Source organism: Gracilinanus agilis, chromosome 2, assembly GCF_016433145.1.
Source record: "Gracilinanus agilis isolate LMUSP501 chromosome 2, AgileGrace, whole genome shotgun sequence".
Taxonomy (NCBI): Eukaryota; Metazoa; Chordata; class Mammalia; order Didelphimorphia; family Didelphidae; genus Gracilinanus; species Gracilinanus agilis.
Genome location: NC_058131.1, coordinates 3,854,371 through 3,870,469, shown reverse-complemented (window position 1 = coordinate 3,870,469; position 16,099 = coordinate 3,854,371). Strand labels below are relative to the sequence as shown.

Here is a 16,099-nt window from a genome sequence, read left to right as displayed (position 1 = left end):
GGGAGGGACAGGAAGGGACCCACGTAAAGCATAGAGAGTTACCAGTAGAGCTGAGGAGGGGATGAATGATGGCCAGCCTGGGCTCTTCACCAATGGGAGAAGAGGGCTGCGGGGCAGAGAGATGTGTGGTCCAGAGGGAGATGACTTCAGAGGAGGAAGGGAGCTCCAGGATGAAAAGGCAACGGAGGAGGCCCTGTGGGGAAGCTCTTTTCTCTCTTCTTAGCTCAGACCTTCTTTGTTTTCTGTTCCAAGGTTCTTCCTACTCTGAGGTCTTTTCTTCTGACCCTCCCTGATGCAAAGCTGTATTAAAGTCCTTCTTAGCAGACATTCTCTGTTCTTCATCACGGTCTGCCCCCCCTCCCATCCCTGAAACTCCTGTCAAGGTCCTCGCCAGCTCTATCTACACCCCTCCCACCTCTGACATTCTGTATTCTAATATCTAATAATTCTAATATTCTAATATCTAATAATTCTAATAATCTTCCAATGCTGCGAGTCTTTTCTAGGCTCTAAGGTCTCTCCAAGATCTGACGTTCCGGGTTCTACATTGTCAGTTCCAGAGCAGCTGACCCTCTCTTCCAAGGTCCATCCCACTCATAACCCTTTATGCGCTCTCTTCTAGCTTCTTTCCAGCTTTGGTCATCTGTGAATCAATGGCTCAGTGAAGGGTTTGTATCTTACAAACATGGAAAACTTTTGGGATTTGTCCTTGGAGGAGTGAATGTTCCAACTTCCTTATCCCAGATTTCATAGATGTGTGTGTGTGTGTGTGTGTGTGTGTGTGTGTGTGTGTGTGTATCTCTTTTTCCCACTGGAAACGGCCTCCAGGAATGACTGAGAGGGGAAGCTAAACCTCCCCTGGTGGCCAGCCACCCTTTGGATGGTCCACACTTGTGATCCTCACTGGCCTGGCCACAGTCCTCTATGGCATGGCCTCCCACAACCTCTCTCTTCATAGAAGACACCAGGAAAGGATTTCTTAATGTCTGAGCGATGCCCCAAACTCTTTTTGTCTTTGCCTAAAGCCCTGGTGCTTTGGTAGACGTTGGAGATGAGGAAAGAGCGAAAGTCATTAGGTTTCACGATAGGAAAGTGGTTTTGGATCCGAGTGATAAAATCCTGGTTTGCTTCTCCAAGAAGGTGTTAGCGGACGGGGGTGGGCAGGGGTGCCCGTCTGGGTTCCTGTGTCCTCAGACTCTGCCTGTGGCTTAATACCAAGGCTGGTTTTAATTTCCTTCCAGCAGGCATCAGGGCCTGTGTTTGTGGTTTCATTTCCTGCTGGCTTTTTAATTTATTGCCTCGCTCTGGGAAGGGAGGGGTAAAAGGATTTTGGCAGGGCTTTAACAGGATGGAGTCACCTAGCCTTGTCTCGCATTCCTTCCAGATGCCACGCCATCTCCTTTGCCAGCCTCCCGAGTCAGCAGTCAGCCTTCGGCATCCACCATGGTTTTTGGTGAGTTCTTCCACACACCCGGACAAGAGGAGGAACTGGTGAACCTGAATGTTGGGGGCTTTAGGCAGTCCGTTGGTCAGAGTACCCTCCTCCGCTTTCCTCACACCAGACTGGGGCGCCTACTCACCTGCCACTCAGAGGAGGCCATCCTGGAGCTCTGCGATGACTATAGTGTGGCCGAGAAGGAGTATTACTTTGACCGAAACCCATCCTTGTTCCGCTACGTCTTGAATTTCTACTATACGGGCAAGCTTCACGTCATGGAGGAGCTCTGCGTGTTCTCCTTTTGCCAGGAGATCGAGTACTGGGGCATCAACGAGCTCTTCATTGACTCCTGCTGCAGTAACCGCTACCAAGAACGAAAAGACGACAACCCCAATAAGGACTGGGACCAGAAGAGCAACGATGGGAGCACGGACTCTTCCTTCGAGGAGTCATCCATCTTTGAGAAAGAGCTGGAGAAGTTTGACACCATGCGGTTCGGCAGCCTCCGGAAGAAGATCTGGATCAGGATGGAAAACCCTGCGTCCTGTCTGTCAGCTAAGCTCATAGCCATCTCCTCCTTGAGTGTCGTGTTGGCGTCCATCGTGGCGATGTGCGTCCACAGCATGGCGGAGTTCCAGAAAACAGAGGATGGGGTAGAAAACCCTGTTTTGGAAGCGGTGGAGATCACGTGCATCATCTGGTTCACCGGTGAGTTAGCAATAAGGCTGGTAGCTGCTCCTTGCCAAAAGAAGTTCTGGAAGAGCCCTTTGAACATCATAGACTTTGTGTCCATCATTCCCTTCTATGCCACGTTGGCCGTGGACACCAAGAATGAAGACAGTGAAGATATCGAGAACGTGGGGAAGGTGGTTCAGATCCTGAGGCTCATGAGAATCTTTCGCATCCTGAAGCTGGCCCGGCATTCCGTTGGGCTCCGGTCTCTCGGAGCCACGTTGAGGCACAGCTATCATGAAGTGGGCCTCCTTCTCCTCTTCCTGTCAGTGGGAATTTCCATCTTTTCTGTGCTTGTCTACTCTGTGGAAAAGGATGATGCCCAGTCGGGGCTTACCAGCATCCCTATCTGCTGGTGGTGGGCTACCATCAGCATGACCACCGTGGGCTACGGAGACACCCACCCCGTCACGTTGGCGGGAAAACTCCTCGGGAGCACGTGCATCATTTGCGGGATCCTGGTGGTGGCCCTTCCCATCACGATCATCTTCAACAAGTTTTCCAAGTATTACCAGAAACAGAAGGATGTCGATGTGGACCACGGCAGCGACGAAGCACCGGAGGGCTGTAACGAGCTGCCCTACTTCAACATTAGGGATATTTATGCCAAGCGGGTACATTCCTTTATTTCTAGCCTTTCTTCTGCAGGGATTGTAGCGAGTGAGCAGGACGCCACAGATGCATCTAGTATCGACGAGGCTGAGGACATTTATGACACTGTGTCCTTAGAGAATGACGCAGTCAAGTGATGCATTCTGGAGATGTCCCATAGGGGTGGGGAGGTCAGGAGACTCTGCCACTTGCTAGCTGTGTGACCTTGGGCAAGTCACTTGTTTGCCATGAGCCTCAGTTTCCCTCTTTATCAGAGTGGGAGAGTTGGGTTCCCTCTTTGAGATCCCTCCCTGCTGTGATATCCTAGGAGCTCTGGGGCCCTGGTAAGTGTCTTGCATTTGGTTGGGCTCTTGCTACCATTCTCCCAACGTTTAGCCACTCCAACCTTCTAGCCTTCGGCACTGGTTCAGATCACTAATTCTCAGGGTGAACCTTTCGGCCATGGTTAGACAATCATTGCTCGGAATTCATAGCTCAGGCTTTATTTTTTTTTCTCAAGGAGGCTGAAGAAGATGCCTGATTCAGCAATTTATTTTTTACATAGCGTCCATGATGCGGTTAGAGATGAGAGGAAGAGGTTCTGGGCTACACCGAGACCTGCAGCCAGCATGCAGGGGATGTCCTTCCTCGTGGGCTTGGAGCCAGCCAGGGTCCTGAGGGCGGGAAACCGCTGGTGTGTGGCACAGGGTGCAGGCAATGAAAGATAAAACATGCATGTAAAAGCCTCGAAGTGAGAACAGTGCATGTGCATTCAAGTTCACACGCTAAACTTGGAGATTAGGAAACTAATAAATGTCCTATGTCAGTGCACAGACTTCTGGTGTCTCGTGTCCTTATTTCGGGGAAGCAAAATCTGGTCTTTGCCCATCTTACTAACATCCAGATGCTTTAGTGGAAAAGAAGACAAAAGACATTTGTTTCAAATTCTCCCTTCCCCTTTTGGAGAAATGATTCTCTTTTTCCTCCGTCTCTCCATCCATCCCTCCTTCCCTCCCTCCCTCGGTTAGGCCTACCACTGAGGTTTGGGCATGGGCCTCTGGGTGCAACTGAAGGGCTGAGACAGGCCACTTGCACTACTGCCATGCAGAGGCCCCCCCCAGACAAACCCTCCCATCCCTGCTGGAAATCTCACCCGTCCTTCTTCACTGCCTCAGCCTGCAGGGACTCAGCAATAAGGGGGCGACATCTGTGATGAGGAACCACGATGATGGTCCACTGCTGCATATCCATAGAAATGAGGGACTGGTGTGCTTCCAAGGGGAGGGAGCTATAGGCATTCCTCATTGCAGATCTCCACCCTTTTGGTCCACTGCTTCACTTCCTTGTGTGATGATTAGATTAAATCCATACTGCTCATCCCAAAGAAGACTTTGCTCAAAGTCCTGAATTCAGGAAGATTCAGTCTTACACTCACCATGTGGAATGCCCCAATCATGAACCAGCGGAGCTCCTTCAGGTCCCATTCACAAACCAGAAGAGTGAGTCCAGCTGACTGAGGTCTCTTTTTAAAGGGGCCTCTTTTGTGTCACTTCCTGTGGCCTCCTCCTAGTTTATGTGTCCAATCACAACAGACGCTTTTCTTAGGACGGCCCAGGAGGCAGTCAGTAAATTCTGATTTGTTACTCTACCACACATGGGTTACAGACCTCCCAACTTGTGAGTTAAGTGGAGATGTTTTCACCTTCAGTGATTAAATCTAAAGATGGGCAGTGTAGATTTAATCTAATTACCACACTTATAACCTTGGTACAGAGTTTGTCAGAGAAGAAGCTATTGAAGAAACGTGCTGAGGCTCCCTCAGTACCCCTCGTGTCCTGGGAAGTGGGGAGGGTCCTGCATCTGGGCAGAGGGTGGACTGGGTACCTCGGTCTAGCTGAGCTTAGAGATGGAGGCTCAGTGCGAGGCTGATTACAGTTTAAAGACATTTTCTGTCGCTCTTAAAAACGTTGCTTTTCCTTTGTTTTTTTTTCCCTTTCCTTTGTTATGTCTTCACCTTCCAATATATGCTTTCCTCCCCTGCCCAGTGAACCATTTCTTACAACAAAGAGCAAGAATGAAAGGGGGTGGGCAGTTGAGCAGCCCTGCTTCAGAGAGCACATGCCCCTTCCCCAACCACAAGAGGGAGGAAGATATAGCTTATGATTGTCTCAAGCTTGATCATGTAAGATGTTTAGTTTATTTAACTCTTCTGGGCTTGTAATGCCACACTAACCCTTGAAAACTGGTTAGGAAGGTATAGAGGGGGTTGGGGTCCGCCTGTCCCCACTGAGGAAGGGAATCCTGGCTCCTGGAGGTATTGGTATCCTTTCCTTCTCGCCTTCCCTCCTTCCCACCTTCACCACTGGAGGATCAAAAGGAATTGCTTCTGGTAAAAAGCCAGGCTGAGCCTGTGAACTGCTTCAGATGTTTGCAGAGGCAGGTGAGAGCTCAGTGCACCCATCCCCACCCACTCCCCAGAGGAGGAATAAAAGGAGCAGTGCCCAGGCAACAATAGTTTGTTGTAGGTTGGGAGGAGAAATGAGCCTTGTGGAAAATCCCCTGCGCCACTCTCGAGAGGAGTGTGCGCTCCATCAGGCAGCCTGGGAGAGGAGCCAATATCCCCATCCTAATCTCGTGAGCATCTCTTCCTGCCCAAGGGACCACAGATCCATTATTCCTGGGGGAAGACACAGCTTCTTATGCCATGCACTAAAATCTCTTTTGCCAAGGAGTCCCTTTAAGAGATGTGCTGCAGTGCTGAAACTGTGCCCGGCAGAGGCTCTGAAGCTTTCCTCCTTGGCACTTGCAGTCGGGCACAGGGATGTGGGCATTCAGTTGGATTTGACAAACCTCATTACTATAGAGCCTGTCAGGGAATAAAAGGCCTGCGATGTCCTCTATACAGACCAAGATATAAGTGAAACCCGGCCTGTCCTCAAGGAACTCGCCGTGTGCTTGATTCAGAGGTGAACACCCAACAATAACAAGCATTCAAGGCCTGAATGTCTTCCGGAATTCTTGGGTCCTCAGACCATTTTGGGAACCCCTATCAGGCTCCAAAGGGAGCCATGGGTCATTTGCTGCCTTAAGATTGAGGGATCCATCACAGCAGGCAACTCCCCCTGGTCCCTGGCCATTAGAGTATTGTAGAGTACAAATAGGGAGGTCTAGAGTAATGAACTCCGATTGGGTTTGATTTGCCCCTTGCCTATTTCTGGGGCCAAGCACTGGACCACAGTGGCTAAGAGGCCAGACTTGGAATCTCTTGGGTTCCAGCTACATTTCTGTAACATTTTGGCTGTGTGATCCTGGCTAAGTACCTTCATCTCTGATTCCCTAAGACTGTAAGTGACACAGGACTGACTGATCGGGACTGATGGAGACACTTTACACACTGGATTTCCCTGTCAATGAAGCCACAACCCCAGATCCACCAGGCTCCCCTCTCTTACTTCTGAAAGACTTAGAGGCTCTTTACAGATTAAAACACAAAGCAGGATGGGATGCTTGTGGAGAACAATCACAAAAAAAAAGCAAACTAGTAGAGGTGAACCAGTCCTTTTCTCGTACAACCCTCTGAGGTGGGGACTACAAGGAGGATTATTTCCCTTTTCCAGAAGGAGAATCAGCCCTAGAGTAGATGACTTGAGCAAGGGTACACAGCTAGCCAAAGGCAGAAGTCTTATAACCAGATAGTATGGCTTGTAGGCAGGCTTGGCTGCCTGAGGAAAAGACTGCTCCCTCCCAGATGGCCTTCACCCTTGGAATGTGAGTGGAACTCCTCTTTCCTAACTTCTCCCTTCAACCTGGCTCACGCATGGGTATGACCTTTCCCAGATCAGTGCTTCCATTCTGCACCTCACTAGGAAGTGGCCAGCTCTCAAAGGCAGAAGGGATTGTAAGGGTTGGGGGAGTGGACTTGGCCAAGGTGCTTGCTTCTGACAAGATCATCCTGTTCTTCCTAAGTCTCCTTCTACCATGTACATCTGTCTACTTGGGATTCTTCCATGTCTAGAGGAATATTCCTAGGTCACATAATTTTAATCTTTCTATGTTATTGCGCAATAGATAGAAACTTGTATTGAGAGTCAAGAAGACCTGAGTTTGAATCTTGCCTCACACATTTACTGATCAAATCATTTAACCTTTCTCAGCCTCAGTTTCCTCATCTCTAAAATAGGGATAATAATAGCACCTGCCTCACCAGATTGTTGCAAATGGCAAATGAGGATGAAGAACTGAAGCATGAGATACGACTGACCTGGGCACCCTCCTTCAATAAAGGTTCTTGAAGGAGCCATAAGTCAGAGGGAGGGGACCTTAAACTATTGGAAGATGGCTGTTATGTCTTCTTCCTCTCCTCCCTCCCCCATCTTCTCTCTAGGCCACACCTCACTACTTTTTTTCAAATGATTTTTGCATGGCATGATCTCAAGGCCCTTTCCCAACCCCATGCCCCTGCCCCAACGTAAGCAAAGAAGAGGGGGATGAGAAACATTTCAAACATTTATTTCCACCACAAGAAGTTGGTTCTAGCATCATACTTTTGTAGCCAATCTTGGGAGGGAGGAAAGGGAGATAAAATAAACCCTACTTTTACAGATGGCAGAACTGAGGCTCAGAGAGAGAAAGTCACCTCCTCATGAGATTTTGTTCATATAACAGGTACCGGGCAAGGCACTGGGCACCCAAAGGGAAAAATAAAAGCAAACAGTCCCAGCCCCTGCTCGCAAGGATCTTCTATCAGGGGAAGCGACAGATTCCCAGAAGTACAGACAGAGACCTGCCACGTAATGTTTGGCAGCATTGGTGCTCTTGTGGCTGTGGCGAGAAGAGATTGGCCCAGGATCCTCTAGCTAGGAACTGCCAAAACATGACTCGAACTCAGGTCTCCTGTGTCCAAACCAGTTCTCTGTCCTGCCCCACGTGGGTGCTTTTCCATACTCAGACTCGGAGGGGCAGGTCCTGCTGGGCTGGGCTGGTCCCTTGTTCTCGGTCACACAGGGACCACTAAGGGGAGGGCCACGGCTGTGCTGCCACATACTGATGGGAGACGGCTCATCAGCGGACACTGTGGCCACGTCCCTCATTTGTCTTTCTGCAAGGGTCAGGATGGCTTCGTGCCAGCCATTACTGGGCAGAGAAAGAACTAATTATCCCACGGAAGCAGACCCACAGGGGCTGTGGGGACTAGGCCAGGTGGTGAGGACTGTGGGGGAAGGACCAGGAGACCCAGGAGACCTGGGTTCGAGGGTTCTCTCTGCTGTTTCTCCCTCACCAGGGGGTCCTAGAGGTTCCGTCTAGCCCTGCTCTGAGGAAGCTGATGCAGGGACATGGTGAGGCTTATCTGCCCATGGTGTAGATCTACCTCTCACCTGTGGCCCAGAACCCCAAGCCCACTTGGGGTTGATCTTCAGGGCAACATCTCATCTCTTTTATTGACCTTCCTCCCATTCAGAATTTCCTTTGGGAAATCTCAGACCCACCAACATACATGTGTACATGTAATACATACATGTAGAAATGTGTTCACATGCATGTGCACATGTGTTTATAGATATGCTGTCTCTTTTTGTGTCTCTAGCACTTAGCACAGTGCCTGGATCATAGTAGGCACTTAGTGTTTATTGGATGATTGGTATATGCATATATTTATACATGTATGTATACACACATGTACATGTGTTTCATGGGGCTGGATGTCCTCAGATAAAACTCCTATGTAAGCCCCAGAGGGACAGGGAACAACAGGCGCAGGACAGCCCTTCTTTCTCGAAGCCAGCATACCAAAAAACATTAGAATTCTTCCTCTCCAGAAAATGCCGCCTTCTCAGGGCAGTTACAGTCTTTCAGACTCATGGCAACACCCGGCTGTTCAGACTCACCTTAGAAGGGAAACAGCCAGGGGTTCTGGAAGGAGAACCCTGGTATTTGGAGAGCTCCCACTTCATCCCAGGCACTCACGGAGGGGACTTGTGCTAGCACCCAAGCATTTGCTCAGACGTTCATTACCTCTCGATCTGAGAAGGCAAATCACTTTCTATTTATTCGGACCACAGCTCTTCGGGTGCTGTCCTCTCCTGCCCCTTCCATTAGGATATAAGCTCCTTGAGGGCATGGTCTGTCTTTTTGGCTCTTGTTCACAGCATCCAGCACAGCTCTTGGCACAAAGGAGATCTGGAATAAATAAATGCTTATTGAATTTATTGTCCCATCTAATCCTTTATGGAGGTAACTTGGTGAAGGAGAAAGAATGCTAAGCTGCCCCCCATACGACGCACTCCCAGATAGCTATTCTGGATTCAGAGTACTGCATAGATTCACTTCACAAGTCATATAGCTCATGAGCCCCCACGGATGAGTTCTTTTCAAGAGTTGGCTACAGGGCCCAATTGTCTTAGAGCAAAGGCATTTACTAGAATAGTACCTTAGTAGATCTCCTCAAGCCAAGGGCACAAAGACTTGCCATCCAGAGGAGAGTGAGCAGATGCAGAGGTTCTCATGAGAGCTCCTGGCATGGGGAATATTTGTGGAGGGACAATGTTTGCCTCTGGTGCTGCAGGGACTCTTATCTATGATGGTCTTGTGCATCTCTTCATTTGTGGTAGTGTCTATGGTGGACACACTGATCAGCAGGACCTTCTGGGCATGCTCTCTGCAAGAGCAGCATCTCTGCTGGGCTGCCCACATGGCCACAGTGTCCACATCTCCAGCTTTGGCGATTGACATCTTTGCCTTGGGCACTGACAAGGGAGAGCCTAGAACCAACAGGAACCCTACAACCAATGGGAAATCCACCCTGTTCTGTTCCCTGTTCTGTACCACTCTGGGCATCTGAGTATTCTGTTTTCCAATACTTCCTCCTAGTCCATTTCCTCCATTTTTTGAACCATTGGCTTCATCACTTCTCCTGGAATGAGTGGATGGAGAAAAGGCACTGGAGACCATCAATGCCCAGGGGCTAATCTACTGCCTCTGCCGATCCTTGGCTGACTTTCCTCATTGGCAGTGGATATAAATGGACCACTTCAAAGCATCACACCCTTTACAAACTGCAAATGAATCTCCCCAAGCCTGATGGCCTTTTACTAGATAAGGAGTAAGGAGTCCAGTTTTCTTATGCCTAAGATGAGGTTGTTGGGACAGATGGTCCCTCCTAGTCCTGACATTTCGTGTTCTATACCCTGAAGTCATTCGGGAAACTGGAGATTAAATAAAAAACCATCTGTTTGGTGCTTAAAGCCTTTCATAAGGTGGTCCCTACCTGCCTTTCTAGTCTGCTTCCTCCTCATTTCCATCCATATACGATGAGATCCAGAAACCTTGCTACCCCTTGGGCCTTTTCAGTAGCTGGGCCACCTGCTCATGTTTAGGATTCTCTCTCCACCTCGCTGTGTACGTAGATTGGAATCCCCAGCCCTCAAAATGCTTTAGAGCATAGCCCCAAAGCTGCTGCTTCAAATGCCCTGTTTATGCCTCCCTTGGCTCTGCCCTGACTGAGACTGATTCCTTCCCACAAGCTTCGCATCCTCCTCTTCCTCCTGGCTACCTGGGGCTTCCCATACTCACTTCCCTTTCGCCCATCCCTCTGTAGTGAGCCCAGCTGGAGCCAGGAGCCACCTAAACCCCAGGGAGCTTCCTTTAGCAGCCGCTTGCTGACAACTTGCTGACGAGGTTTGGAAATCCATTATTACCCTGTCAAGCAAAGCGTGTTCTCAAGGAAAAGCAATAAAAAATTCCCAATTGTTGAATCATGAATGTGTGATCTGGGAGTGCTGACGATGGGGTTTATGGTCCTTAAGTGTTACAGCAAGTGAATGTTCTAGGTCCCTCCTATCCATGAAAGACTGATGCTACGTAACATTCACTTATCCAGCCGCCCATCCATCCATCCATCCATCCATCCATCCAATAGTTCAAAAATTCAGAGTTTGAGATTTGGAAGGAACCCCAACATATACAAATGGAATCCCCATCAGAAGCCCCTGGAAAGAGCTCCTCCAGACTCTGCTTGAAGTCTTCCATGAAGGGAGCATCGCTCTTCTACTTGGGGTCAGCTCCTATCACGAGGAAGTGCTTGTCTTTGGACTGCCACAATTTTGGAGAGTTCAGCATCATGAACTTAGAGCTGGAAGGGACCTTAAAAGCCTTCTTCTATGGATGAGAAAACTGAGTCACAGATTGAAATGGCTTGCCTAGAGCTTCACAGCTAGTAAGTGGCTGAGACTAGATTTGAACCCAGTTTCCTGACTCGGGGTACAATGGTCTAGTCACTGTGCCACACTGTCTCTTATTTCTATTGTGCTTTGCTATTTATTCATCAAGCAGTCAGTTGACATATATTAAGTACCTTCCGTATGTCAAGTTCTGGGGATACAAAAGCCAAAGTCCTTTCAGGTAAACTGAGGTGCTAAGAAGCTAAGTATGCTAGTGGTCATGTGGCTAGCAAATGCCTGAGTTAGCCTTGGAGGCCAGCTCTTGGGATGGCTTGCCCAGTGTCCCTTCCCTAGTGTTGGTGCTGAGTAGGGCTGTTAAGAGACTCGGATTCAGAGTGAAAAATCCCTTCTGGTGGGGATCAGAGATCTGAGAGGCATCTTGGGAGGAGGGAGCATCTGATGTGAGCTTCGAAGGATGCAGTGAATTCCATCTGGGGACCGAATAACTATGCCTAACTCAGGGGTCTTCAAGGTAGAGTTGACCGTCTAGAATGAACGTTCCAGAGCATCCTGTTTGATGCTGCCACGCACTGATACACTGTCTGGCGAGGGGCCCTGGGACTGCACTATTTTTTGCCTGAAGCAAGAAGAGGAAGCCAAAGGAAGCCTGGTCCTTCCCCCTCTGTCCCTGAGCCTTCCTCTCCTCCTCTGGGGTTTCAGGTGTTTATATCTGGGAGGCCAATGAGCGCTAGGAGAGCAGAGGTTCTTGGGATGCCGGTGCCTGCCACCGTTACATGCTCCATAAATGATTGTTGATTGACTGACTGAGCTGGGCACTTTCCCTTGTGGCTCATTTTCAAGGACACAGTCATGACCTAGTTATTGTACAAAGGCATTCCCAAGAGCCGCCCGGGAGAGAGTGGTCACTGCTTTGCCTATCACCAGCGCTAACTTACCTCAGCTGGAGCTTTATGGCTTCCCACCAAATGCTTTAGAAGCCTCCATGTGCTAGGGGAGACAGGGTGGACGAGACTGAGCTAAGGAGGCTGTGCTCCCAGGCCTGGTCAAGGACGGATTAGGAAGGAGGAAGCCTGTGATCTGGTGCTCCAGAGGAGGCTGTGCTGGATGGGATTGACCTCTGGGCAAATCACTTAACTTCCAGTGTTCTGGGCAACTCTCTCTATGAGTTGCTGAGATGCTGGGAAGGTACCACACTGGTGGAGAGTTCCCTGTATTCACTAATATATTTCATTAATCCCAGATTCAGTCCCTCTCCCTATCCACTATTTCTTAGGTGACATCTTCTAGTCCTTAAAGGATGCATAGTGGCAGGAATTTAACAAAAGGGGAGACTGAGGCAATTCTCCTGGAAAGATATTCTTTATTAGCAGGGATGTGCAACCTGGTAAGAAAAGGCTCTTATTGGCTTGCCTTCGTTTTGGGCCAAAAGACCCGGAGTGAAGGAAGACCATGACTTTTATGCCTGGAGATCTCTTCCTTCCGATTGGCTCAGCACTTGATCATTTGGATCTCCTCTGGCAAACGTAAGGCAACCCTGATGGGGGGGGGGCATTTTAACGAGAAGATGGGCTTCTTGGCCCCTCTCTATTATTTCATTGTTGGGGGAGCAGGCTAGGAAGCAAGGCCATCTCCTGGGGAGGGCAACTTGCAGGGTAAATAGGAACAAAGGGCCCCACCCAAGCTAGGTTAGGAGCTGAGCCTTTGTGGGGCTGGGAGTGATTACCTCATTCTATGAAGTGCTTCAGAAGAACAAGCTGCTGGCCTTCAGAGGCTGGGGTCCGAGGAAAAGGATGGAGTCACATGGAAATATTGGTAATTCACAATGGAATCCAAGGCAAATTTTCCTTGAATTTATGGCTTCACACCCATTTTCATTGACCATTGGACACATCTAGAGCTTTCCTCAGTTGTAATATGTTGCAGATGACTGATGCCAGCCATACGCCTCCTCCTTTCTCTCTGGGTAATCCCCAGAGGAATCCTTTGGCAACTGTGGGCCTGGATGGCCGTGAGTTATAGCTCATGGCTAAGAGAAACCAATGGACAAGATGGCCTTTGGGTGCAGGACCAGCTTGGCACGCTCACTGAAGCTCCAAGCCGGAGGGCCGCACCTCCCAACCCCATCACGGGGGGCCAGATTGAGAAAGGCCAACACAGTCTAGGCCACAGGGCACAAGCTAATCAGGGAGAATCAAACAGAGATAAATGGACTTACAAAGAAGTCAACTTTGCAAGGATTTGTGTTGGAGAAGTCTATGGGAAGTTCAGTTCAAGGGTCCACTGAACAGTGGTGGCCAAGTTCCAGGTCTTTCAAAGGACCAATGTGTCTGTCAGGTGGGACATCCCATTCAAGATGGTGGGCCTTTCTGTGCCGGAGGGTATCATGAGTCATGAGACAACTCTGAGCCTCCATTTTGGGAAACCTCTAAGGGAAGCATCGGGCCTTCTCAGTCAGTGTCTGACGGGGTCCCAGCCTCTTCTGCGTTGGTATGCTATAATGGGCAAGAACAAGATTTTAGGCGAGATCACTGGCAACATCAGAATAAATAAATGAAATGAATAAATGAAACACTGGATCAAAATCAAGAGATACTTCCTTTCTGGAATGATGTCCCAACCTCTCTCTACTCTAAGTACAGCCTCTCCACCTCCCTCTCTGCCTCTAGGCTCCAGGACTCCCTTTTCCTTGGATGTCTTCCCTTACTCTCTCCAGGTTGGGGATCTCGGCCAGTCCCTGAAAGTACAACTCAAATGCAACATCCTCCAGGAAACCTCCCCAAATGGCCCTTCTCACCTGAGTACCAGCCTTCCTCCTCAGATTTATTGTGGCAAGCGCAGAGATCTGGAGTAGAATCCTACCTCTGCTTTTAATTACTGGTTGGACTTTGGGCAAGTCATTTATTTTCTCTGTCATTTTATGAATCTGAAAAATGGTGAGGTTGGAGTCGATGCTCTCTAGGGTTCTTTCCAGCCCTACATCAATGAATCCAATTAGATCAGAGAAAACCACTGGACAAGGTCTTTCAAACTATTCCTTTGGGAAAAGGAAAGAGATATTAGCTAGAAGATGGGAGGGTTAGGTTGAATTAGAGCTGCTTTGATGGCCACACCCTTCTCCATCCCACCCCTCACCAAGGATCCGTGTCAATTCGGGAATTTACCTCTAATTATTTTATAAATGACAGTAAAAAGCCGCATAGATGGTATGCCTACGAAATCTGTGGATGAGCCAAAGATGGGGGAGGGAGCTGTCTGAATGAGGAGCCTGGGGTACAGGCAGGTCTTGACAGGCCGCCATGGTGGGCTGAATTGGATAGAATGACATTTAGTAGAGACTGATGCAAAGTCTTATACTTGGGTTCAACAACACGGCTTCCCAAATCCAAGGTTGCGGAGGACCAGTTCAACAGAAGTGTGTATCACAAAGATCACCGTGTCAGCGGCCATGGGAGACGCCTCAGAATGTCCAGCACCAGGAGGCGAGAGGCCCTCTGAAAACAGACCTGGTTTCTGGTGTTCCGTTCTATCCACCATGACTTAAGAAGGAAGTTGCTAAGCTAGAGTGTCAGGGGAGAACAGCCCAGATGGGGCTAAAACTCGAGTCTGTGTCATTAGAGGACCAGCTGAAGGAATGAGGAATGGAAGATTTAGCCTGGAGAAAAGAAGATTTGGGAACTGTCTCCATGCATTTGAAGGGCTGGCGTTTAAAGAGAAGTTAGTCCTGTTGAAGAATGGTGGCCACAAGTTGTAAAGAAGAAGGTTTGGACCAGACACTAGGAATGCTTCTTAAGGATGAGCTCTCCAAGAGGGGAGCTCTTGTCTCCAATTCCCTACATGTCTTCCAGCAAAAGCTGCATGGTACAATGGTGGGGCACCAGGGATGTTAATTATTATTATTAAAATGTAACTAAATGGTTTGTGGGTACACACTGGGTTGAAGGAGAGACAGGACCAACCAGGATAGGGAGACCAGGGTTCACTGCCGAGCTTTTACTGACACAGGAATGGCAGTTGGCCCAACGGTCACCCAGCTCACCCTAGGCCAGGGTCTATGGAACCAGCAGGCATAGGTAAAAGTTTATACAGTTTAATTGAGGGAAATAATAATTGAAGGATGGGAATAAGGGATTCTATACTTAAACCTAAGGGCAAACCACAGAGGCAGGGAAGGACTTAACTACACTATTCTATTGACCTAAGCCAGGCAGGGCCCAAAGGAAGCAGTACTAAAGTCACAGGGAAAGCTTCTTCAGACCTGGTTCCAGCCAGGTTTGGTCACCTCAGCTAAAGGGCCTGAGGGTGGCTTTGGGATCTCACGGTAAATCCAAGGATGGTCATACAATGCCAAGAGCCAACTCCACCAGGTGATCCCAGGTACCCAGGTAGAGAGAGTGAGTCTGCCATGCTGTCCACCAGATCCCAAACCACTTCCCTACTTGGTGCAGCTCTGCAGGTCTTGTCCACTGCTGAAAGCCTCCACCTCTCAGGATCCAGGGAATCTGGATGCAGTTTTTCCCCAACTCTGAGATCTCCCAGGGCTAGAACAGTTATGTCCAAAGACTAATGGAGTCTCTCCCAGAGCGCAAGCCCCACTTCCTGCTCCTTCATTCCATCTTGGAATCCTCCAGCCCTTCCTGCTAGGTCCAACACTGTTACTAAATTAATTGCTAAATAAACCCTCACAACAATGGTCACTGCTTAATTCAAATGTCTGAAAATAACCATAATACTCATTCAAAGCATTTTGGATGAAGAAGAGATGTAAAGCCCCCTGGTTACCCAGAAGGGATGCCCACTACTGCATCCCTAAGCAGTGGCCATGCAGCTTTTGCTTGAAGACATGTAGTGAGTGATCAGGAAGCCATCTTCTGTGAACAAGGACAGATCTAATCCTTAACTGCACCAAGTAAACAAACTTGAAGTATTTGAAAAAGTGATTCCCTCCCCCAAAGAGAGAGCTCTTCTTTCCCAGTGCCCGGCAGCAGAATTTCCTGCTATTTCTGTTTATGGACAGCATATTCTTCATTGTATCACCCTGCGTGCGGCCAAGCTGCTGGGAAAAGTTTGAGAACCACTTTCCCCAGAGAAAACCTACATCTGGAGACATGCTGTATTTGTCTAGATTTTCTTTGGATGCTCTTCCCCCGGAAAAGTTGTTGGT

General features: G+C 48.9%; 1 protein-coding gene across 1 annotated transcript; it reads left to right on the top strand.

Moving 5' to 3' along the window:
- Nucleotides 1-1,443: 1,443 nt before the first annotated feature.
- Nucleotides 1,444-2,919, top strand: KCNS3 (potassium voltage-gated channel modifier subfamily S member 3). The gene has a single exon (XM_044660363.1). The coding sequence runs from the start codon at nucleotides 1,444-1,446 to the stop codon at nucleotides 2,917-2,919; it is 1,476 nt and encodes a 491-aa protein (XP_044516298.1).
- The last annotated feature ends 13,180 nt before the right edge of the window (nucleotides 2,920-16,099 follow it).